General features: G+C 48.5%; 11 protein-coding genes across 11 annotated transcripts; 3 read left to right on the top strand and 8 right to left on the bottom strand.

Annotated features, from left to right (window-relative positions):
- Positions 1-1,165: 1,165 nt before the first annotated feature.
- Positions 1,166-4,649, bottom strand: N7518_001690 (SAGA histone acetyltransferase complex subunit SPT7; the record flags this gene model as incomplete). Its single annotated transcript, XM_057182618.1, has 3 exons — positions 1,166-2,320; positions 2,377-3,512; positions 3,566-4,649. 3 exons carry the CDS (start codon positions 4,647-4,649, stop codon positions 1,166-1,168), a joined length of 3,375 nt encoding a protein of 1,124 aa, XP_057044068.1.
- A 591-nt stretch (positions 4,650-5,240) lies between these two features.
- On the top strand, positions 5,241-5,957 carry N7518_001689 (VanZ family protein; the record flags this gene model as incomplete). Its single annotated transcript, XM_057182617.1, has 2 exons — positions 5,241-5,265; positions 5,323-5,957. 2 exons carry the CDS (start codon positions 5,241-5,243, stop codon positions 5,955-5,957), a joined length of 660 nt encoding a protein of 219 aa, XP_057044067.1.
- Positions 5,958-6,674: 717 nt separating this feature from the next.
- Positions 6,675-8,080, bottom strand: ptpB (tyrosine protein phosphatase PTP1; the record flags this gene model as incomplete). Its single annotated transcript, XM_057182616.1, has 3 exons — positions 6,675-7,520; positions 7,573-7,838; positions 7,912-8,080. The coding sequence occupies 3 exons, from the start codon at positions 8,078-8,080 to the stop codon at positions 6,675-6,677; spliced, it is 1,281 nt and encodes a 426-aa protein (XP_057044066.1).
- A 1,068-nt stretch (positions 8,081-9,148) lies between these two features.
- On the top strand, positions 9,149-10,833 carry N7518_001687 (uncharacterized protein; the record flags this gene model as incomplete). The annotated part of the gene is made up of 2 exons (XM_057182615.1): positions 9,149-9,622; positions 9,691-10,833. 2 exons carry the CDS (start codon positions 9,149-9,151, stop codon positions 10,831-10,833), a joined length of 1,617 nt encoding a protein of 538 aa, XP_057044065.1.
- Positions 10,834-11,385: 552 nt separating this feature from the next.
- N7518_001686 (putative serine--tRNA ligase DIA4) lies at positions 11,386-12,975 on the bottom strand (the record flags this gene model as incomplete). Its single annotated transcript, XM_057182614.1, has 1 exon — positions 11,386-12,975. The coding sequence occupies one exon, from the start codon at positions 12,973-12,975 to the stop codon at positions 11,386-11,388; it is 1,590 nt and encodes a 529-aa protein (XP_057044064.1).
- Positions 12,976-13,494: 519 nt separating this feature from the next.
- N7518_001685 (cytochrome b561 domain-containing protein) lies at positions 13,495-14,383 on the bottom strand (the record flags this gene model as incomplete). Its single annotated transcript, XM_057182613.1, has 4 exons — positions 13,495-13,989; positions 14,052-14,114; positions 14,167-14,201; positions 14,251-14,383. 4 exons carry the CDS (start codon positions 14,381-14,383, stop codon positions 13,495-13,497), a joined length of 726 nt encoding a protein of 241 aa, XP_057044063.1.
- Positions 14,384-14,722: 339 nt separating this feature from the next.
- Positions 14,723-15,133, bottom strand: N7518_001684 (uncharacterized protein; the record flags this gene model as incomplete). The annotated part of the gene is made up of 1 exon (XM_057182612.1): positions 14,723-15,133. The coding sequence occupies one exon, from the start codon at positions 15,131-15,133 to the stop codon at positions 14,723-14,725; it is 411 nt and encodes a 136-aa protein (XP_057044062.1).
- Positions 15,134-15,456: 323 nt separating this feature from the next.
- On the bottom strand, positions 15,457-16,669 carry N7518_001683 (putative acyl-CoA:6-aminopenicillanic-acid-acyltransferase; the record flags this gene model as incomplete). The annotated part of the gene is made up of 3 exons (XM_057182611.1): positions 15,457-16,089; positions 16,142-16,546; positions 16,616-16,669. 3 exons carry the CDS (start codon positions 16,667-16,669, stop codon positions 15,457-15,459), a joined length of 1,092 nt encoding a protein of 363 aa, XP_057044061.1.
- Positions 16,670-18,058: 1,389 nt separating this feature from the next.
- On the top strand, positions 18,059-18,326 carry N7518_001682 (uncharacterized protein; the record flags this gene model as incomplete). Its single annotated transcript, XM_057182610.1, has 2 exons — positions 18,059-18,265; positions 18,318-18,326. The coding sequence occupies 2 exons, from the start codon at positions 18,059-18,061 to the stop codon at positions 18,324-18,326; spliced, it is 216 nt and encodes a 71-aa protein (XP_057044060.1).
- A 40-nt stretch (positions 18,327-18,366) lies between these two features.
- On the bottom strand, positions 18,367-19,251 carry N7518_001681 (uncharacterized protein; the record flags this gene model as incomplete). The annotated part of the gene is made up of 2 exons (XM_057182609.1): positions 18,367-18,833; positions 18,882-19,251. 2 exons carry the CDS (start codon positions 19,249-19,251, stop codon positions 18,367-18,369), a joined length of 837 nt encoding a protein of 278 aa, XP_057044059.1.
- A 1,215-nt stretch (positions 19,252-20,466) lies between these two features.
- N7518_001680 (uncharacterized protein) lies at positions 20,467-21,385 on the bottom strand (the record flags this gene model as incomplete). Its single annotated transcript, XM_057182608.1, has 2 exons — positions 20,467-21,072; positions 21,101-21,385. The coding sequence occupies 2 exons, from the start codon at positions 21,383-21,385 to the stop codon at positions 20,467-20,469; spliced, it is 891 nt and encodes a 296-aa protein (XP_057044058.1).
- Positions 21,386-23,067: the final 1,682 nt, after the last annotated feature.

Raw genomic sequence — 23,067 nt, 5'->3', positions numbered from 1 at the left:
CTATTACTCTTCTTTTTCTCATGTTATTGCTCGAACGGAATATCGTCGGCATTGCTTCTGTGATGTCGCTCTTCAGGATGGCTCGATCTGAGCGGTAGGGCTACGGTCAAATCCTCGATACATTTCTGAATGGGCCTACGTTTTCCTTTTTCCTTTTTCCTTTTTCTCTTTTATCTTGGTGGACTTTCGTTTTCTATTTTATCGTCTATGTACACTGCATGATCTGGACCTGGTTTTAATGGGCGGTTGTTTTCCGAAATAACTTGGCCGATTGTATACCGAGGTTGATCTCCAGTTCATGACGAAATACTTTCATATTTCTTTACTTTATCATGTTGTTAACCCAGAAAATACAAAAAAAACCCCTTTGCCCGAAATATTTCATTCTCTTATGCAATTAGCACACTTCAAGTAGTCGGAGGTTGAGTAGTAACCTCTGATACAGAAAAAGTAGTCTTCCGTTGTGGAATAGAACTTGGTAGATAGATACACTGGATTGGCTTGCTTTCTTTCCTTTCTTGGACATCTCGAACACAAGTCTAAAAGGTCCATTCCATAAAGCTTCGGTGGAGTCATGATCTTGGAAATAGCTCATCACTTCTTGTGACATCTACGATTTCATCTACAGTTAACAGGGCGAGTTACCCATTGATCTTTGCTTAAGCTGGCACCTACAAAATGTAAGTCATACGAGAACAGGTCTAAATTGAATGAATCTGAATAGGCATTTTGCGGAGAAATGAAATCCCATCAAGGGAGGTTATGATACAAAGACCGAAAGGGGAATTGTCCACTCTGCCTTTCAGCCAAGGATAAAGAAGGAGGGAAAGGAAAACCAAGAAAAACCGATAGAATACAAGGGCTGGATTATGTGTCGCTGAAAGTTTGAGGATCAAAAGATACAATCCTGCAATGGTCAAATAATGAATGCTGGCTCATATTACTGCGCGCTCCCTGTTCGTCAATTATATCGTGGCAAGGGGACACACAACCCTGCCTGGCCGTGTCGTAAGACATGGGTCGCAGATATTGAAGATCAGAATAAAAATGCAGGTAGGTATGCGAAAGTAAAGCATGCGACTCAAGAGAAGGAAAGGAAGTGAAGGAAAGGATATGGCCAATTTTGTAGTCAACCATAGACCTACCTGACCTCGGAAGTTATACATCACGCTCCGTTGGTCATGGATTCGCCAGTGCCATCAACGAGACCGGTTTCTTCGGTCTTCATATTGGAATTTGTGGCCGGGTCACCAGTCGCTTGGTCGCCTTCACCATCGGGTTGGAAGTTGGGCATTTCGATGGCCACGCCAATGCTCTTCTTGGCTTTCTTCTTACTTGGCTCTGCGCCGCCAGATTTGGATGCCATTGCTTGAGCGGCTCGTTTATGCGGACTGGATGTAAGACTCGGGTGACCAGACATGGGGATTTTGCCAGAGGCTGGGAGACGGGGTTTGATCCCCATGGGCCGCTGCTTGGGGGGGAGCTCCAGGTCCTCCACAAGAGGTTCATCACCGTTTGCGTCAAGCTTGCCCTTGAAGAACTCATGTAGGAGTCCAATCTGGTGAGAAAAGTTGTCTGTTGAGATGCGTCCATATGGGGGCGGAGGAGCGAAAAGAGTAACGGTCGGTGAAACACTCGTGCTTTGCGGATTGGCCGCATTGAACATCCGATTTTGAAGCAAATGTAAGGGCACACTAAGAGTGGAGAGGCCAAACTCCCGATCCAAGCCCAGTTCCTTGAAACCGAAGAAATCTTCATCAATATCTTCAGCGAAGTCACCACCGACGAACTGTTCGCTGCCATCGGCAAACGCGTTTGAGCCATCTTCGCCGCCCTCAAGAGCGGGTCGAAGGAGTTCTGTCAGGAGTGACCTGAGTCGATCATGAGCAGTGGCGAGCTTGCTTCCTAGACGATCCACATCGTCCTTGATATATGACTCCAGTTCATCTATGTGAATCCCCACGGTAGACAAGGTGTGCAGAACAATTTCGGAACGAGTGTAAGCAGGTTTCCATTCAGCGGCTGAAGGTGTAGCTTCATGTGACTCGGTGGTAGGAACCTTTGGTGTTTCCATATAAGACTTGAAGGTGGACCCCAGCTTATGGAAAAAGTCAGCGGCAATATCGGTAACCGCCTCAAGAGCAGATGGCTGGTATTCCTCAAAGCCAGTGTGATAGAAAACTTTAGCGACCGAGCGCTGCAATGCTGCCCTACAGACCCAGGGAGCAATGACAGGGCCGTTGTCATTCATGACATGTGGTTCGATATCTTGCTCGAGAAATGGCTCGGGCTGATATTTTTGGAATTGATTTTGGTACATCTAGAAAAGAAGTTAGCGGAGAGCTGGGGTCATAGTAGAGCACGGGGCTCGCTTACCTGAGATTGAAGCTGCATCTGCTTGACGATGCCAATTTTCGAGCAGATTTTGCGAGTTTCTTGCATCTGCCGCATGTTCGAGTTCATCTTATGGGTCAACTTGCTATCCGGTTGGATGAATTGACCTGCTGGAAGCATCCGAAGGAACTCTTCAGAGGCATCAACAACATTGCCTTGCGCGTCTTCCTTCCAGAGTAGCCGCTCAGGAAGATCAGGAACACCAGACATGACATCATAATAATAAGGCAGCATCTGATCCTCTTCTACCTCAATGCCTTCTGCGAGGCTCTCGCCTGCGGCCTCGGGTTCCATGGCTTGAGAATCCCCATCGCGAGACTTGTCTGCTTCGATAGTAGCTTGTTTCTGATGTCGAAGCCACCGGCGCATGCCAGCTTTACTTCTGAGTAAAGCGGGTTCGTCGGAGTTGAGCTTGTCCCCCCGGAGGAGACGATGTCGTTCCGCCGCAACGCGCGCTCTATCTCTCTTGGTGACTTGCTTCCACACTTTGTACTCGGGGTCTTCCGGTTCAACGCCGCCCGAAACTGACATGGCACTGAGCGCAGTTGTCGACATACTCGGACCGTCGATGTCCATCGAATCATCCTGGCTCGTTGTAGCTATCGCCCCTAGACCAGCGGGGTCAGACGATGTGTTAGATGCAGGAGGTGGTGTGAAAAATCCATTTTGACTAGCTTCACCGGTAGCGTCCGAATCTGCGCGAGCTGGCGCAGTTGGCTGAGTGCTGGGGGCCCTGGAAGGACTGGGAGTATTACGAGAAGGGGCTGTTCCTTTCTTGGAAGACTTCTTGCCGGGTGCCTTTCTACCTCGCGAAGACATGATGGGCTCATCGTCACTCTCCTCAGCGCCGTCGTTGTCGGCAAGCTGGAGTCGACGTTCTTCGGCCTCAACTTCGGCACGGTCCCGGATGACAATATCTGGAATGAGAGGGACAAGCTTCTCGGTCTCCTTCCGCATGTAAAGGGCGTGCTTCCGTAGAGGATGTTCGGTGTTGGTGTTGTATTTCAGGCAATTCGCCCAAATGAGGGTGAGGTCATCAGCGAAGTCTTGTTTCGACCTATACTGCAAGCCTTTCAGCTTTTTGGTCATTGATCCAAGATCCATCGGGTGCTTGATGACTAGTGGAAAGTTAGTAAATGAAATAGGTCATTGCGGTGAAAGGGCCGCTTACTCGTATGATAGTCCGGCGCATCGCGTTTGTTAACACGAGTCAAAAAAGCAGTCGAATGTTCTGTCATAGCTTTGAGCTCACTGAGAACCTTTTCCGCAGCTTCATAGAGCTCTTCCTGGCCGACCTTATCTTCGTTTGCCCATTTGCTGCGATTCTTGCGAACTTCACTCAGCAAGCTCCGCAGCTCAGCATCGGATGCCTGCACCCGGTCTCGCTTCTTGTCAATCCGCGCGATAAGGTTCTTCAGAGTCAAACTGGAAGCGCCGAGGTTGGTGTTACTCAAGGAACTGTAGCCATTGGAAGCCCCCGAGACATTGTTGGCGCCCATATTAGCCTGGCCGGATATCTCTGCCTCGACTTGTCTTTCTGACTCTTCCAATCGTTGTTGATCAAGCATGGCATCCCGATCATTCTCAAGGGTGTAGAATAGAGTGTGGAAACTCCTTCTGGCGGCCTCCTCCGTTGCTTTTTTGTCTTCCTCGAGTTGTTTCCGGAGATCCTCCATTGTCTCTTTCTTGGGCTCTTTAAGCCCATCCGCAATGGTGGATATCGAGGTACTGGGACGAGGTGCTAATGGCGCGGCACCACTAGGCTCCTGGGACGCAGCGACGGACTTGGTTTCCAGAGGTGATTCAACAGCATCGTCCATTTCCTCGTCTTCGTCATCATCGTCGTCATAGTCATCGTAGTCATCGTCGTCGAGCTTTCGGGCAGACTTCCGTGGGGCGGTGGAAGGGGGAGGCGCATTATCGACGCGTTCGGGTTGAGCTTCGGACGACTCAGTAGGTTCCCCAGCCGCAGGGTTATCGCCCGAATATCGTCCAGAAAACAGCGCACTTATTTTCGCCTCACTGCGGCGATACAATTCGCGGAATTGAGCAATGCGCGGATCCTCCTCGGGCGCGATATCGGCTTCGGATATCGAACTGGGGTTCGGCGCTTCGGCGCCAACAGAGCCGCGTATTTGGGGTGTCCGGGAGCCAGATAAAGTCTTTACCAAGCCATTGACTGGGCGGGGAGACTCCTGGAGATCATCTGGGGGCCGAATGTTGCCCGGAGGCCAGGCGTTGTGGCCGAGCGACATGCTCGCTCCAAAACCCCGTTTCTGGGGCGGGCGAGACTCGATTCTCCGCGATTAGGATTACGGGCCGATCGGACGCGACACAGGGGTCGGAGAAGGGACAAAAGGCATAGAGATAGAAAACGCCGCCGGTACAATCGACCCAAGATGTCAGAATGGCAAAAAAAGATAGCGTGGCGGAGAGGTTTGATGAACAAGGTCCGGGGGAGCTTCATAGGGAAGTTTCTCTGGACGGGGATGAAGTACAGGGCATGAAGGCGGAGTCAACCGGCAGATCTTGTCTCATTGTTACTATTCCGACTTGCGATCAATCGCTATTGTTCATATCTTGAGCTGTTTCAATCTATCATTCCTCATTGGTCTTGTGTTGAGCTTACTGTGGATTTCTGTGTTTCTGTATAAGCTTTCACCTCTGTTTTGTTGTTGTGAACGTCCCCAGTGCTCCGCATATGACGCACAAGGCATCACCTGCGGCCAAACTCCTCCACATTTGACGGCTTTCTCAACGAAGACTGGACAATCACCTTCACCAAAACAAGAGTTCCAGCCAATCTCCTTCTCACTTCTCTGTCACCGACCTATTACTCGACCACCATGCGCATTCGATACCCTTTCGCAGGTAAGCTTTACTGACTTACCAGTCTGGTTCCGGCGATCACCCAACTAACCGCCTCAGGTGCCTTCATCTTCCTGCTCTTCTTAGCCGGCTACATCGGTCTTCTTCCACACAGCACCTCTTCAACAATACCAACAAAGCTTCAACCCAATGACAAGTTCCTCCACCTCGTCACCTTTTTCCTACTTTCGGTAACGTTTTACTGGGTCCTGGACACTACCCGTCGGCGCACGCTACACGTGACCCTCGTGGTCTGCACATTAGGGCTGGGTGTTGGCTCTGAAGTTGTGCAGGGTTTCCTTCCAAATGGTCGAGACTTTGATATATTCGATATTGTCGCCAATGTTGTCGGTAGTGTAGGCGCCATCGGAATTTGCAATTGGTACCACCGGCGCATGATGGAACGTCGCCGACAAAGCCGGTATGGCCTCACCGAGGAGGGCACCGAGGACGTCGAGCTTGGTGGCGTCTCCGGGAACCCCCGTCGCGACTCAGAAGTGATGGGCCCACAGGAATCCGGTGTTATGAGCCTTGAGCAGGAAGTCGATAACTGGGACGAGAATGCAGTTGAGAATTGGGATACGGAAGAAGCGCCGGGTTCCGAGCGAGTGGCTGCTCCTCCCAGTTATCATGAGGCTGGCTCTGTTGGTGGTCAGTCGGTCGCAATCCCTGCTGCAGCAAAACGCATTGATTGAGGATACTTCTACCGGAGCGATCCGTGTACTTTGTGCTTCGGAAAGGAGTATATATGCGCTGTATTCTGATCTTGTTCCGCTATATTCCCTGTTCTTATGATGATGGATTTCATGTCTGGTCTCACGTCGGTATGATACCAATCTCGATTTTTGTGCTCAGCAGTGCTGCGATTTTGTTTTATTGATTTTTTTACATTGTTATATTATGCCTTGATGGGATGGATGATCTTCTATAGGCAAGCACATGGTTGGTGATATGCGAAGGGTGCAAAGAATTTCTGGTTATTTCCAAAGGATTGTATAGTTGTGGATTTACTAGGAATACGTGAGAGGTGCTACGTAGCCTTACCAATGCCAATAACGAATCTGATCCCGAAAAACCTATGATGGAAATGTTTACTCGGCGAAAGTGGAATGTCTCAGAGCAGTCGGCAAAGCGTACACTATCACCAATTGGCTAATATACAGTGACCCTAGGGTGAGACTGACAGTGCTACTCAATAAGCAGTATAACTACATCCAAGATAATGATCAAAGTAACAAAACGGGGGTATTTCAACAAAAAGAAAAAAATACATAGCAGGGGGTTTGGAACAAGGCATAATTCAGAACCAAGTAAACACCGGAGGCCATGAATGAATGCAACATAAACATAAACCTCTCGTCCATAGTCCATGCTCACAGTTAGGAAGAACGGTGGAGATTGAGCGGGCGTCATTAATTATCGGGATCAGAAAGCTCCGGTGTGGCGGACCGACTTCTGGTCGGCGTATGAGTATGGACAGCTTCCAACTCCGGCTTGGAGATTGGCAGGTAATCTGTCTGGTCATTGAGCTTGGCCATTTTCGCAGACCGTTCCTCGCTGCCGTCGGGTGAGTCTGTGTTCCAGTCTGTAATCTTGCCCAGCTTCCGATCGGTTTGTTCTCGGAGGACTTCGTAGATAAACTGCATCTGCATCTCGTTGTAGACCATCATCATCCGCTGCTGCCGCATCTGATCGACAGTGTCGAAAACAGGGTCGGCATCTGGATGTTCCATATCCAACAGATGTCCTGCCTCTAACTCGCACAGCAAATGGTCAAGCGCGATAAAAGTTCCAGTCCGACCAACTCCTGCGCTGCAATGCACGATTCGCGGGTTATCCGGGCCCGATTTTGAGGCTGACAACTTGATCAAGTTAAGAAGGGCTTGGCGATCACTGCCTTCGGGTTTGGAGTAATCGGCCCAGCCAGCGAAAAGGAAATGCCAGACAATCTTTGACTCCGAACCGATGGCCAATTCGAGTTTACGGATTTCAGATCGTGATTTAGCGTCGAAGGTTGATTCTAACAAGGTAACCTTACCCAAGACACCGGGTTCTGTCTGCCCACTCTCATCGAAGAGAACGTCCGACTCATCCGCCAATAGTACCATCGAAGCCTGCTCCGTATCCAATGGGAAGTATTGAGCGCACTTTTCCCGGCCGGCTTCAAAAGTTTGAGTAAGCATCACAATAACGCCGACATCCTGGCTTTCATGGAAGACCATGTGCCAGAAGGCCGCGAGATGTCCAAGTTTGGGGCCCTGATTAATGGTAAGTGAACCATAAAAGATTTACGACAAACGCGCAACCTACCTGGGTCGCTATGTATTTCCTTCTTTCTCGTGTCACCGTGTCTTCCAGGATGATCGGAGACGCGTTGATAAAATCACACTCGCCCTCGGCCACCCGCAGATGGATCCGACAATTTGCCCAGGCCTGGACATTAATATACCGGTTCCTCTCTTTCACCTTCGGGTCTGCCTCTATAGCCCAAGGATGCAAGACATCATTGGACAGTGTACCCTCGGTGAAACGTGAGGTCTGTATCCATTCTAGATCTTCAAACTTGTCATGGATCTCTGCATAAGGAAGCGGTCAGTCACATTCCACGTGCAGTATTCTCCGATAGGCGTTGATGCACCCCTCACTCACCCGAGACAGATTGACATAGAAACGGTGGAATATCCTCGGTATTCCCAGCTTCCAGCTTGGGGTTGTCCTGATCCGCACCGAGTATATCGAGGCCAGCGTCGTCATTCTCGGGTAGTCCGCGCTTGGTCGCTTGGACGCTGGTGTCGATCTTAATGGTCGGATGCGCCATTTTAGCGGCAGCGATGCGCTGGAATGCTCGGACTTTACCGATGACACCGCGCGCTTTCCTCGAGACTGCTTTGGCTTTGGAGCGTTTCTTGTGTGGGGCAGACTCGAAGGAAGGACAGCGCGAAGGAGACGGGTCGGTTCTCACGTCGCTGCCAAAATCTGCAGACACTGACGTTATCTGCAGTGATGACAGATCGGGACAGCTATAGAAGCTGTCCCGAGAAGACGTGTCCAGGGCCAGATTTTTGGAGGGGATCGCGGGGGTTGGGCGTCGAGGAAGTGGAACAGAGCGTCGCAATAAAAGTAGCCTTCGTATAGGGTGTCAGACCGTATAGTCCCGAGTCCACCTGATTGATTTTTCGAACCAGAAAGCAACTCAAAAGCACCGAAGAAGGCCGGAGAAGAAGCTGAGGGGGTTTGAACGAAAAGAAAGAGAAGAGAGGCAAAAAAAAAGGCCAGACTGGAGACGGGCCAAAAGGGGAGAAAGTGGAGGAGGCAAAGAAGAAATGAAAAGCCCCGATGTTACTTAGTAGGTAGTAGTATTTTATAACAGGATGTCTGATGTAGTATTCATATCAAAGCAACATAAATATGAAGCTATAACGAGAAACTACTTATGTTTTCATCGTCTTCTGCTATAACTTGTCGCATTGGTAATTGGCCCTCTGCCTATCGAATTCAGCTGCTTGCGGCAGCGCACATCCATAGATCTGCTATTAATATTTTATTTTCGTGTTTATTTAGTTGTAACTGGATTGTGATAGAAACGGGGACCTTTGCAGGATCTATTTTATCTATCTCACCCCTTAAATAACAGTGTATGACTTTGTTAGTCCTTCTATACTCTTTTTACTTCTTTTGGCGGCGGGGAAAGCCTTTGGAACTACTCCGTACTCTTCCTTAACCTCTACCTCTAACGACCTCTTCCCTTTCTTCTTCTTTCTTTATTTATTCCCTATTATACAATAATCGACAGTCTCCAATTTTTATCCTCGGCCTCGGATGACGCTCTCTTATGCTGATAGGTGTTGAGCACCCCCGGTTCGCATATGTCAACAAATCTCCAGAAATGGTCTCCCAAGCACAGATCGTTGATCGCACAACCGCCCAAAGTACGGCTTCCCTAATATCGCGTCCCTCAAACAGACGACACCGTTCCGGTCGCTCGCACCATGGCAGCTCCTCGCATCCATCCTCGAACGATTTCCCCATCTTCACGTACACAGGTGACACCGAGGTCGTGATCCGCGCCGGATCGCAGGAAAGGCGTTATCTCCTCCACAAATTAATATTATCACAATGTTCGGGTTTCTTCGAGGCGAGCACTAATGAAAACTGGTCGCGGCAAATGGCTCTGTGTTCATCTAAGCCGGAGGGGACGCTGTCGCGACTGAGTGAGGATGATGATTTCTCGAACGGGTCAACACTGGCACCGTCTGATAACGGTGGACTGTCGACGCGACCAGGAGAAAAGAGACGCTGGCGGTATGAGCTTGACTGGGAGAATCGCGCAGAGGATGAAGAGGCGATTCTTGTCCAAAAGGTACACCTTGCGCCGGCGCGTCGCATACTCCCATCTGCGAACAATGCTAATGCCGCGTGCTGAAACAGCAACCAACCTATGACCCCATGTTCAGTGGCGACCAAGCTGCATTTCCACCGACTATGACCAAGCCGTCAAATGCGCAGGCAGGCTTCTTTCGATCCATGGCGAATCTAGCAGGGATGCAGTCGGTAGCGCACCTGCCGCAGAATGGAGAGCACGCCGTTGCGGTTGATCCCTTAATACGTGACTATGACAATCTACTACGAATATTCTACAATCACCCGCCCATTATCAACAGTGTCAATATCGCCTCGGCATATACGGAGTGCAAATCCCTCCTTGCATTGGCGGATATGTATGACGCGCTTCCGGTGACAGGGTCCCGCGTGGACCACCACTTACTCGGTTTTGGATCTCGTCTGTTCAAACAGATCGCCAAATATCCACCCAGCTATCTAAAGCTAGGATACCTCGCCCGCAGCCGGGTGATTTTCTCTGAAGCCTTGATCCACGTCGTCGGCCAGTGGCCCGCTGCCCTACCGAGTCTGCGAAACGGCTCCTACGCGCCTCTACCAGACTCACTCCTAGACCTGATCGAAGACAAAGTAGAAGATCTCGACGAGCTCAAGGCTCGCGTTGAATCCAAGCTCCTACGACTATCTCTAACCACCTCGCGTGGTGAACGTGTCGGTCCATCAAACGCATACCTGGACTGGCTCGCCGTGTGTTTATTCCGCCAATGGCTGATAGAAAGCACCACGCCACCGCCAGCTCCCATCCTTAAAAACATGGGCCCAAGTGATGGTCCCGTTCAACCTACCGCATCAGCGTCGCACCCGACAAGCCCGTCGCGACCAACAACCTCCCCAGACCCGTCCGCGCGCATCTATAGATTGATCGGCTCCTCTTCCACGCAGGCATACCTGCCCCATGAAGAGCTAAAGCGCTTCCTCAAGCTCCATCCTACATCATCCTCTGGCTCGCTTTACACGCGCGAGACTCTCAAGCGCTTCGAGCGCAAGATGGACGAGATGAAACGGCTGGCACGCGATATCGTCAAGCCGCTGATGCGAAATTTTCTCGAGTTGGAGCTGAAAAGCCCAGATCAACCAACCACTGGCACCGCTGGTCCTCGTGAGAATACTCCGACGGGATTGCCATATCTGACATGCACCCGTGTCGAAGATATAGATCTACCATGGAAATGAGCCTGGCAACTTCTTGGGATCTGTTTATTTGCCTTACAATTTGCGCTAATTATCATCTCTTTGGATATTCTGCTCTACTTGGAGTTTTCGAGGGCGTTTTATTTCTTTTTGTTTCTTTTATCTGCGCCTTGACTTCTCAGGCTGCTAGTATTGTCTGACGAAAGAGACCAGATTGTACCCCTGTCTCTGTGCCCTGTCTCTGTGATTTCGCAATGATGTGATGTTTACTTGATTTATGTTGTTTCCTTGTTTCTGATATGTGTTCACGAAGTCATGAGTTGCTCTACCCTGCTTTGGTCTGTTCTGTTTTTATTAATCCTGTGCTCTATCCCCAACAAGGCAGGCGTTGGAGGTCTTTGAAGACCTCATTTTTGTGTCTACTATGTTTTTAGATATACCAAAAGATCACAGTTAATACAATGCAAGATCCATGAAGATAACCACGTATCCTTATATTAAAGAGAGCGGAATGAAATAAGTATATGTCCACCATTTTCATAAAAAAATACATAATATACAGTGTCTCTACGAGAGCGAGATCAATCCCTCAGCTTAGCTCCGACCAATACTCTCCATCCCATCCATCCAAGGCCGCAGAACCTCAGGAATAACAACAACACCCCGCTCAGCATCCCAGCCATTCTCCAAGATCGCAGCCAGTACACGTGGAACAGCCATAGCAGTCCCATTAACGGTGTGCGGGAACCTTGACTCCTTAGCACCACTGCCACGCACCCGAGTCGCCAACCGACGACTCTGGTAATCCGTGCAGATAGAAGCAGAGGTAACCTCACCCCAAGCCGACTCCAGATGATGAATCTTCGTATCCACCGGCGTAGCAGTACCGCCCGACGCCGCGCGCAGACGAGACGGGAAGAGCGCCTCGACATCCTGCTTGCGCGTCGCGCTGGCCCCCAGATCCCCAGTTGGCATCTCCAGCACGCGACAGGGCAGATGCAGGGCCGTCAGGATCTCCTTCTGCATATCCAGCAGCTCGTTGAACATATCCTCCGAGCTCGGAGCGGCCCCGTCTACACTATCCGCCCAGCCGAACAGCTCGACCTTGGTGAACTCGTGCACGCGGTACAGGCCCTTCGTGTCGACACCGCGGGATCCCGCCTCCGCGCGGTAGCAGCGGCTCGCGCCGACGAGTCTGATCGGTAGCTCGGAGGGGTTGAAGTCACGGCCGGCGTACATGGCAGCTAGGGGGATCTCGGCGGTGCCGGTCAGCGAGCGCTGGGGCTTGGTGTTTCTATCGCGTTCGTTCTGCTCGATGGACCAGATCTGCTGCTCGTTGTGCTGGTCGCGTGGCTGGAAGCCGCATGCTTCGGCGATGTAGGAGTAGACAATCGAGGGCGGTGCGACGGTTTTCCAGCCTCGGCGTCGGGCTGTGCTCAGGGCGTACTGGACGAGTGCTTGTTCCAGCATTGCGCCTTCGTTTATCAGGAAGTACCAGCCCCATCCTGTTGTTGTGGCTGAGCTGGCGAAGTCGAGGAGGTTGAGCTCTGTGCCGATTGTGACGTGCGACCGGGCTTGGAGCTCGGTTTGGGATAGGCGGGTCCAGGCTGGGGGCTCTTCTGGGTTAAAGTTGATGTATTGTACGAGAGTTGGGTCGTGTCCGATGGGTGTGAATGGGGAGGAGAGGTTTGGGAGGGAGAGGGCTAGTCGGTTGATCTCTTCGGTGCAGGTTGCTTTGCGTTCGGTCATGGACTGTGAGTCGTCTTTTAGGCGCTGAGCTTCTGACTTGAGTGCAGCCAGCTCCTCGCTTGGACTCAGGCCCTTCTCATTGGGTTTCCCATCTGTTTCTTGCCGAGTCGCAATGTGTAGCTTGGCGATGGTCTTTTCTAGTTGCTTGATGCGGGATCGAGGGGTCTTCAGGTCGTAATCAAGCTGTTTAGCCTCCTCCGATAATTGCTCAATTTTTGACGGATACCCGGCGTGATCTGCATAGTTGCGATCTACGCAGTTCTGTGCGTAGAGGTCGGCATTTTGGCGGATGTGTTTGACGTCCGGCGTGGGCTTCGGAGCTGTCCCGGGTCGCAAGATGTCTCGATTGCGTCGGGCGGAGGAAAAATTGCGCAGCGATGCTTTCAATCCATATGAACGCCTGCAATTGAAGCAGACGTATGAAGTGAGTGCCATTGGAGTTGGGAAGGAAGAAGAGAAGAGAACGGGCAATGTGTAGTGGTGGATCTCCCGCCTTAAACCCTTTTGGGAGGATCTGCATGTTTTTTACAACGTATGACAAAATATCCACAGCAGTATCGTCAATGAGGTTTAATTTGAAGTCAATATCTTGTTTACACAGATGTGGGAATATCACGAAAATGTACGAAGACAGATGCATCGAGACGTCACCCCCAACGAAGAGCCAAACGAAGCCCCGAGTGGCAGTCTCTGAATTAAACACTGCCTATCAGGCTTGAGATGAGCATACCTGAGAAGATTCGTTTGCGAATGTATGTGTTCGGTTCTCATTCATGCCAGACCGCAACGAGTATGATCATGCGATATTTGGATACTCACATAAATCTGGTCCACGGCTATAGACGATCTATATACCCGGCTGCCCTAGGCTGGTGCTTCATTTAAATCGGAAACTTCATATATTCGCTTCATAAATAGTCTGCAGTACTCTCAGATCCCCTCTCAATCCCTATCTCACAGCCCCAACTTATGCTTCTTAACCCTCGCACCGACTCCAGCGAGGATAAAAATGGCAGCAACAACGACACCCCATAGAGGAATATGAATCGCCATCAAGTTGTAGGTGGTCTGCGTCGCCGCCACGACAGTCGCCATCTCCAGCAGTAGCAAAACATAACCGCTCCAGCGATGGTACTTGTAAATGCGCTTCCCAGCGTCCACACTACCGAGGACGGTGACGGGCACAAAGTACTGGATGACACCGACCACGGCTTGCAGCACGATGGCGATGTAAGTGACCAGACCTAGAATACCGTGAGGAGAAACAAAGTGCGGATGAGAGCCCTTGTTAACCTCTATAATAACAAAAGCAGATACAAAAAGCACCACGCTGAGCAGTTGAAAGGAGTAGTGGATGTGAATACCCGTACGCTTCTGTTGCGGGGTGGCGGTTGGTTGCAAGATCAGAGCTGCTTGGACTTGAAGAAGCAGGGCAGAGCTGCCGAGTAGCTGAATATCTTCCAGTTAATGTCTTTCTTTGGGATATTTCGTTCGGCGACATGAATACTTACTGGATGCGGGGTGAACAGCGAGAGGGGTTGGGATAAGACACCTTGCCAGACCAGCGCGGCTAGCTGTATTGTTTATTAGTTCTCTGATCTTTTCGAATAGGTCATAATGCCTTACAATCCAAATCCCTGCTTGCGCAACACTTGCTGTTCCTAATCTTGGAGTCAGTCGTGGGTTTCGATTAAAAGCTTTCACGCTCACCTGTGAAAAGGTTCCGATAAATGGCCTCCTCGGGCTTTTGTGTGACATCGCCTGGACGGCCCAATAGAGGCTCATCCTCTCGCGATTCAATTGTCACTGGGTGAGCTTGAGGGATTCCTGTTGCCGAGGCCATGGCAGTTATAGGAGATGCTCATAAGAAAAGGTGAAAAGATTACACAAAGAAAGAGATTAAGGGCGGTGGCCAATGATCCTTGCGTTTATTGCTTTTTTTCAGCTCGATGTTCTCTACAAATCACAAATTGGCGTGATCGTCACTTTCGATGACGTTTGAGATAGGGTCCGCATATCTCCGGGAGCTGAAAACGCCAGTGAGAGGGATTCCATTGCAAAGCTGATTCGGCAAAAGAAATATCTGGGCTTGGCCTATATTACAAATTTCATAAGTACGCCATTTTACTATGATACTACATAAACTAATTCCAAGTGAATCACTTCATTGATCTAAATACAATCAACACATAGGCTCAGGCGATGGGGCACCACTTCGATCCCCTCGATCTGGCATAATCCTGTATTGAATATCCGCAGGGACACAAAAGTCCAAAAATATCATCATACTCTCGATTTCATTGGCAACTTTGTGGGTGCTGTTCCGGTCCTTGACAAGAGTATCTCTGAAATACTGCACCCGTTCATAGAGCCTGTTACATTTGACTGTCCAACTAGAGTTATCGTGGTCAAAATGAGCCTGTCCGGACATTCTCAGACCCTCGACTCGCAGAAGAAGAAGATTCAAAGACTTGATAACCATCTGTCGGCTTCCCTTGTAGTTGTCCTTGAGAATGTCAATCTGAGCGTGCAGTGTGGTCATGAAGTAGCGGCGCTCTTCTTCGTACGTACCGTGGAAACTGCGACCGGACATGGCTTTGGTGGGAACTAGATGGTATTGAGTATAGTGGATTGTGAGGCTTACCTGGGCCTGTGACTTTTGAGCTGATTACCTGAAAAACGAGTAGCTGGTGGATGATGAGACATCCAAAGGTGGTACATACGGCCTCTTTTATGGTTGAGTCCATGGTCAAAGAGAAACAATGTAACAAAGACTATCATCATATTCTTTATATTCTAAACATAGATGAATATTGATATCTAATAAAAAGATTCTAGCACAAAGACATGTCATCTTCTTTGTGATATAAGACACAGATACAGAGTCTATATCCAGCAGTCTTTCATGATATTCATTCACCAAGGCATTGTCAACACAGGCCCTTCCTCTCCAGACCCAACCCGGCCAAAGACCACCTCTGCGCCGAGATTCTCCAGGTCCAAGTTCATAATAATGTTGAACAAAGTACTACTCCTATTTGAGATATGACGCGATGGGTCCTCCTGGCAACATATTGACTGAGGCTGGTTATACGTATCAGAGAAGACATGTTCTCGCAACACAGCCGGGGTAATAGTATCGCCCTGAACACCCCCCTGTATTAACTCCTGTGTCAACTCCCCTAGCCGCTTGAGCCGGATAGGTGACCCGGACAGCCACGGTGGCTCATTCACATATCGATTCTCAAGGAAATGATTGGTATGGCCGATAATCCCCGATGCATCTTCGGAAATATGTTTGTCTCCAACTGGCGACAGCTCAAGCCCTAGGGCTTTGATACTGTCCGCACAAAGAATATGCTGAGCAGAGGCGACACCACCCAGAGACTCGATGGTCTTCACAGCGTTGTCGACAGAAGTACTCTCCAAACACAACCGAAGCGCAACGTGGATCGGGATCTTGCTGCTAATCATCGGTTTGGCACGGATTGCATTAAGACAAGTCCCAACGCCGCTGGTATTGAAACCTATCTTGCCAACGATTCCTGCCTGAGAATAGTTAATTACATGTCAGATAATAGACCTATACAGGAGTACTGACCTCGGTAACCATATAGATAGTGGGTTTTCCAACCTGCTCAATCGATACCATCGCTAGGTTCTTCTTGACAGTCTGCGTCCAGTCCCAATTCTGCGCGAGCACCCGCGTCGCCTCGCTTTTCTTCCAGCTTAGCGCTGTGCAGCCATCGGAGAACCGTCCTAGCGCTATCTCGCTTCGGCAGTTCAGCGCGATTATGTCAAGCACATCTAACCCGGCGCCCTCTGCGATACCCTTCATCTCCGTAAACAGATCAGGCGTTAGCTTCTGAAGCGTGGGCTGAAATTCAGTTGCGACTTCGCGCACATCTTTCCAGGCTAGATTTGAGGTATGCTGGAACATGGCATCGTAGATAGATATCTGGCTGTGGATTTGGTCCCGTAATCCACGACCATGCTGTAGCCCGATCTAATTTAATTAAGTCAGTTGAGGTTCTTAGTTATATGCAGATGTTTATTTAGTATTGGGAGAATTTACTTCTCGAGGAGCTCCCTGGAGCTTCAGCTTGATTGGCTCATCTTTGGGTTGCATGTTGAGTATTCAAAATGCAGGTAACTATACAGATAGTCGAAGTCAAGGCTATCAGGGCTATCTCCTGCTATTTAAGGGGAATATCAACAGCCGAGGCGGAGTTCCCCTCAGTTGGAGTAATTCGGGGTCTAGCTGATAAGGATCGCAATGACTTGCCCTAACTGGCTATAATTCGAGATTCCAACAAATAGAAGCTTTACGCGATGGTGCTATACAGGATGTTGGTGGTGACACAGTAATCTCTAGCACTAATCACACACTACTCTTATTTGACGTTACGGCCGAGAATACGGAGTACTATTAGGTTATACAATTATTGTGTCAACCCCTTATCGATCTACAGGGTTTATTCAGGGCGTTTATGCGACTGCTCGGACTCGCTCTCTGTTACACCCTAAGGAGATAATTGTTTCACTGGTATAATATGTGGTAACATTGAAATTAGACTGGATGTTACCATCCCGACAAATGGAAATATTTATATGAGGTGGCTTGATCTATTGTATGAAATTAAGGGTTCTAAGATGCGTACAACATAGGGCTGCTCCCAGACTGAGTTGACAGGACGGAGGATATACCATACGGAGTACGGAGTAAGTCGGGGTGACGGCGAAAAGACCACGTTTGTGCGTGGTCTTTCGAGGGGAAATCGTGGTCATTTCACCCAGCGCTCGCGTTGGAGCATTGAATACAACACTAGCCAAGTTAGGTTTAGCGCCCTTACAGGAGTAAGTATTCATTATACATTAACGCCCTCAGCGCGTACATTATGGATAAAAGATATAAAGGCAGTCTAAGTCCCCGTTCAGATATCATCCCTAAATATCTTCATATCTTCGGCGTGACCGTTCTACTTTCTGACAACATTAAACTGTACCGCCGGCAAAATGCCGAAGAAAAGTGAAGCTAAGCTTGACGAAACCGATTAGATGTTATTCATCTAATAAGAAGATCCGGAAGTTGACGCGGATTTTGCCGATTCCACGCTGAAATCCGTGGGGCATATACAGTGGCGTTGCATGAGTATTTGCACCCCAGTACTTCCATTGTTGACCGCCCTGGCTATACCGCCTTTCGATTACTACTGGTATAGACCCCACTCGCATAGCAGGATTAGATGTGAGTGGATGCAAAATTCTTCCGGCAGAAAATAGAAGTACCCGGGTGCAAATACTCATGAAATATGACTGTAGATCGCAACTTCAAAAAGTAGGTTTATCCTGATCTTTCTTCATTAGATTTTCTCCCTGCTGTTACTGATAAATATAGTTTTGTCCAACGCCTTATCCCGCCAGACCCTTAATACTAGCTCAAGAATATAACTCTCAGAGTTATCGAAGGTTTCCTTCGCTGGTACCTTGAAAGTTGCGGTACGGAACCACCAATTGAATGTGGCGGTTGGAGGCGAATACTGTGTGTCTATTGGTCGGACAGCCAGTTAACGGTTCAGAATCGCGAATCTGTAAGAACTCGGACGGCGATGATAACGGTGGCCACAACTCCGATGCCTCTGTTGTTGGCGAGAGCAATGGCGTTACCATCAGTAATGCAATTATCAAGAACCAGGATGACTGCTTGGCCGTTAACTCTGGTACTGTAAGTACCGACCAGAACATATTAACGCGTTCCATTGATACTGATGTTATAGAGCAAGTAGGTTAGCAGAGAGTGAAGCAAGTGTAGACAAGAAAAGGCCGTTAGACAGGAACCAGTCCCATCAGTGCGATTTGGGAGCGGCAAATGCTACGGAGCCAATCGACATCGAGGGGGAGAATATCTGCGCCCGTCATGCCTGGAACGAGGAACTTCCCAAAAAGCTCGCTTCGTGTAACGCGTACTTGCTGCTGAGCGGCCGCTTGCCCTTGGGGAGTGGGGAAGACGGTTTCGTCTTGCGCGAGGTAAGGTATGCCTTGCGAGTTGAGTCGGTATACCTCGAGGAAGCCTGAAACGTTGACGCCTTGTTGAGTGAACTTGATGATGATAACGGCTCGAATATCGCCATTTCCTCCAACAAGCAGCTTGTTCATATCATCAAGGAGATCAGGATACCCCTCAGACCAGCCAACTTCCACGACAAGCGTAGGCAAATTCAGTCCTCCTATACGGAAGGCGGCGTCAGGTTGCTTTCTCCAGCCTCGATATACGCCGTATTTGAAGTCAATGCCTACTTAAAATTAGCTCGGTTAACGTGAGATCCATCATAGTAACTTACTCGCATCAGACATAGTATACAGAATGTCCTCTTCTTGAGGAATTGTAAGCCCCGCACGAGTCCACCGCACCATTGTCCGTGATAACCATCCGCTTGCTACATCGTGACCATTGGTAGGCATGATGGAAACACGTAGTAGACCTGTGATAGGATCGTAGGTCTTCCTATTTGCCGGCAGGTCTTCGTCAGCCTCCCATAGGGAGTCCTCCCATCCGAGAGGAACGTCGGTCACGGTTAATAGCTGATAGTGCTTAGCCGCGCAGATAATGCCTTTGACAGACTCGGCAAAACTCGCGTGCTCCGTAAAGTTCTTTGCGGAGATCGTGAGTATTTCACACGCGTCTGACGGGGGATCTTGAGGAGAAACCATGGTGAAGATGAGAATAGAATTAAGGAGGAGTAGTAGGAAGAGTGAAGGAAGCAAAGACGCGGAAAGTACGAGTTTAATATTCTCGGAAAGCGCTGACTAAATAACGCAACCCGGACCATGAAACGGAGATCCTAGCCCTCTGGCAGACTTTTTAAGCCCGTTTGTACACCAACTGCCATACCCGTTGCACATGCTGTTATCAGGTAGGCTACCCGGCCGTGCGGAGGAACCTTGGTAGATAATAGACGATCTTGCCAGAGTGATAATTCGGCGGTTAGAGGGCGAGCGCCAATTATACACAAGGTCGTAGTTGTCTCACATGGCTTTCCAGGTACATCCCAACGTCCTTACTGGTCGCACGGATCTCTAAGGATAAGGTGTCTTTGAATTGATCTATAATTTCTGATATGAATCGCGATGTCGCAAAGATATTTGCATTATATCGTGTCTGAAGGTTGAAAAGCTCTGATATAAAATGCCGCCGGTCTGATACCTGGCATTCGTTAAGTGTATTAATAATAATAAAGAGTTTTGAAAATATTACTACTACAATTAGGAGGACTTTAGAAATTTCTTCAGCTGATGGTCGCGTTCTGGCTTTATAGTACTTATAGAGCTCTTTAACGCTATTTAGGAGAGGCTGGTACTGCCTAGCTAGCTGTTTTAGTAAGCCTACTAGCAAATCCTTAGTCTTCTGATTATCCTACCGCTTAAAGTCGCAGTATATATAAGCGATACCAATTATTAGGTCTATCTGAAACTTCTAGTCGAGATAGTCGACCATAATCGAGCTAATGATAGTTTTGCCAGCTCCGGGAATTCTAGGATAAAATATTATCTAGTTCTTATTCGCCTTCTATATCTTAAACTGCGTTAATTCTAGAATCTACTGGCCAGTTCTACGTTATCTTCTTCCTAAGTAATTGCTTTATTAAGGCTATAGTTAATCGGTATAATCTAGTTAAGTATCTTAAGCTCTTCCTTTTATACTAAATAGCTGCTTATCTTTTTGATATTTACCCTAGACTAGGATATAGTGTTAAGAACTAAATCCATTTATTAGAAGGCTATCGAAACTTAGTAAAAAGATCTTAAAGTTAACTAATCCTACCTAAGTATTTCTTTTACTAGCCGCTCTCCCTTAACATCAGTTGGTTATAAGAATACTAGGAATTCCTTTACAAATGCTACAGCAATAGCCGCAGTATATTCCTACTAATCATCGTTCTTATATAAGTCCGCGTAATCGCAGATTCCTCGGATAATAATATACAGGAAGTTGCTTATCAGCCCTACTGCTTCCATTTCGATGCAAAGGAGTTGGCCACCAAGATCTTTGAGTTTGTTTCGGAGAGCAGCATCCTTGATAACCTGGTTTCCTGATGCGATCAGACCGAAGTGCACAGATATATCTCTCGGTTTCCTCCGCATAACCTGTGTCTTATCGCAGAATCGGCAGCTCTCTTCCTTGTCCTCATCCACATTGTCAACATTGGAAGTATCATCGAGATCCAAGGGGCGCCTGCTTGCGTGTCCATAATCTGCTTTGAATAATATATCCCGTAAATCAGACGGCAGGTAATTGGGTACAAGTCTCGGCCACCTCTCCCTCAATTCCTTCAAGTACTCCGGTATCTTAGAGCCAACCATGTCGTGCTCCGTCTCCAACTTCGTCAGGGCCGTGAGCAGAGACGTGGGCGGATTGTTCAGCGACCCGGTCCGTTCGAAGCTACTGCCTTCTTTCGCCTTGCCAAAGTCCCATTGGACCACGCCAGGAAATTGGCCCACGGGTGTGCTGACCACCACATCGCCTAGTCTCACCTTAGGTGGGATGCCGCCGCCGATACACCATCAGGCCAAATTTGATGGATGGAAAAGTCGAGATCATCCAGGAGGCCACGTTCGCTGCCGAATTGTTTCCAACCTGGCCTTTAGGGAGACAGGTTATTACAACGTTGTGGTTGCCAACAGATCCAAGTGTGTAAGCGTTGGGGTCATTTGGCGGTTTCGGGAGCTCGACGTGTCTTCGATCCACCATGGCTGTCGCCGCGGTCTGCTCTTTTGGCAGAGCATATATCCACCCCACAACGTATTCCTCGTGAGTTCTGGGTTCGGTATCCATCTGCGCAGTCATTATAAGAGGACTGGACCAGACCTTGGGCTATCGAAGGTCTATATCGATATTAATCAGCCGTAGTCGGTTCCGGTCGATCACAGGGCTCTAGTTTGATTCAAAGTAGATAATAACGACTCAAAGGCAAGTTAAAACCCTATATACAGAGGGAGATTAATACTATTAAGGGAAAAGAAGGGGAGAATTCTCTTAAAATCCCACTCCTATCACCGGGTCAGGGGCTAAGTATTCGGCCTTATAGGGTTTTACCACGTTAGACCTATATGCGGCGCTCGGAATTCACGCCATAATCTGCAGCCCCCATCCTAAGTCACTTAGGTATACCTAACTAACGCCCGAATCCATATAAAACTTACTACTTTGTTACCCTGTCTATCTTAATATATAGGATTTAACAAGTACCTAATAAGTAAAAAGTCTACTTATAAGTAGTAGATAAAATACTAGTATATTAATAAATACTAGATCCCTATAGGGAATATAAGAACCAACCCTTCAATAGGCCTAATAGTATAGATCATTTCCCTAGATATAGAGCGCTAGGGTCCTTTTTAGTGGTAGTCTATTTAGGAGAATAAAAACGGTTACCAGTTAATTTTTGAAAGTACCCCATGCGTTCGGCCATAGGAGAGCTCTTCAATTATGGTTATTTCTATTACAGCAAGCCATCTATTTCCGCACCTCTTCTTTAGTCAGAATCTTTACTACATCCTTAGGGAAGAGATAACTATAACCAGACTAGATAGTTGCAATAGCCACAGTGAATTTATTTTCTACGATCAGCTTCGATTAGGAACAGCTCAGGCCACTAAGCTGGGACTAGGGCGGCAAAAGGAAGTTTCCGAACGTATCAAAAAGAAATGGGTGAATGCGGACATACAACAGTAGAGATTCGCTGGTGGTCACCCTACCGGCGTGTGGCTTATACGCAGTCCGGTGGGTGTCGCCTGGGTGATAAATGGGGTGAAAATCGGGGTGATAATCACCCGAGTCGCGCGACCACTGCATTGATCTCTTCAGTTGAATAACGGCAGAAGATCATTGGATCGTGTTGTTTCCCTTGAAATGCTCGATATCTTGGCATTTGCACGTAACTAGAACTGGAAGCGTCATAAAGTTATTGGTTCCTTCTATTCTTGGCCTGTAACTGATTATTACATGCTAATGCTGCCATACAGCTTGCTTTTATATCTGAGATCTTAAGCTCGAGCCGCTCCGAATTAGAAGAAAGATGGAACTAACATCATGAACGGATGGGGCTCTCTACTCCGTCCTACGCCCTTTCGTTATACCATATCTCCTTGATAAGATGTAGTGCTCCAAAAATCGAGGGGAGCAGCAATGCTATCAACGAACTAAGTATCACGGTATAAACGACCCTAACAGCTTGTATGTAGAGTGAACTCTGAATACAGCGCCTCTCTCTGCCTTGGTTAGGGATAACGACATTCCACGCTCAAGAAATGATAACAACTATACATCTTCCGGAGAATTTGACAGACTCCACATGCCCTCAAAGCAACCACGGATGGATCTTCATTACGTTCCAGAATATCCCTCGTCTCCGCGTGAAAACCGGTATCTTTCCCTCGATTTCACGAGGCGCCATATGATAGACAAGCCTCCGGAACCGTTCAAAACGGGAACTTTATCTAAACATTCTAAAAGAGCTCGTTAAAGGA

This window comes from Penicillium psychrosexuale (assembly GCF_028828465.1).
Source record: "Penicillium psychrosexuale strain IBT 29551 chromosome Unknown utg000002l, whole genome shotgun sequence".
Classification (NCBI taxonomy): Eukaryota; Fungi; Ascomycota; class Eurotiomycetes; order Eurotiales; family Aspergillaceae; genus Penicillium; species Penicillium psychrosexuale.
This window is presented reverse-complemented; position numbering and strand designations above follow the sequence as displayed.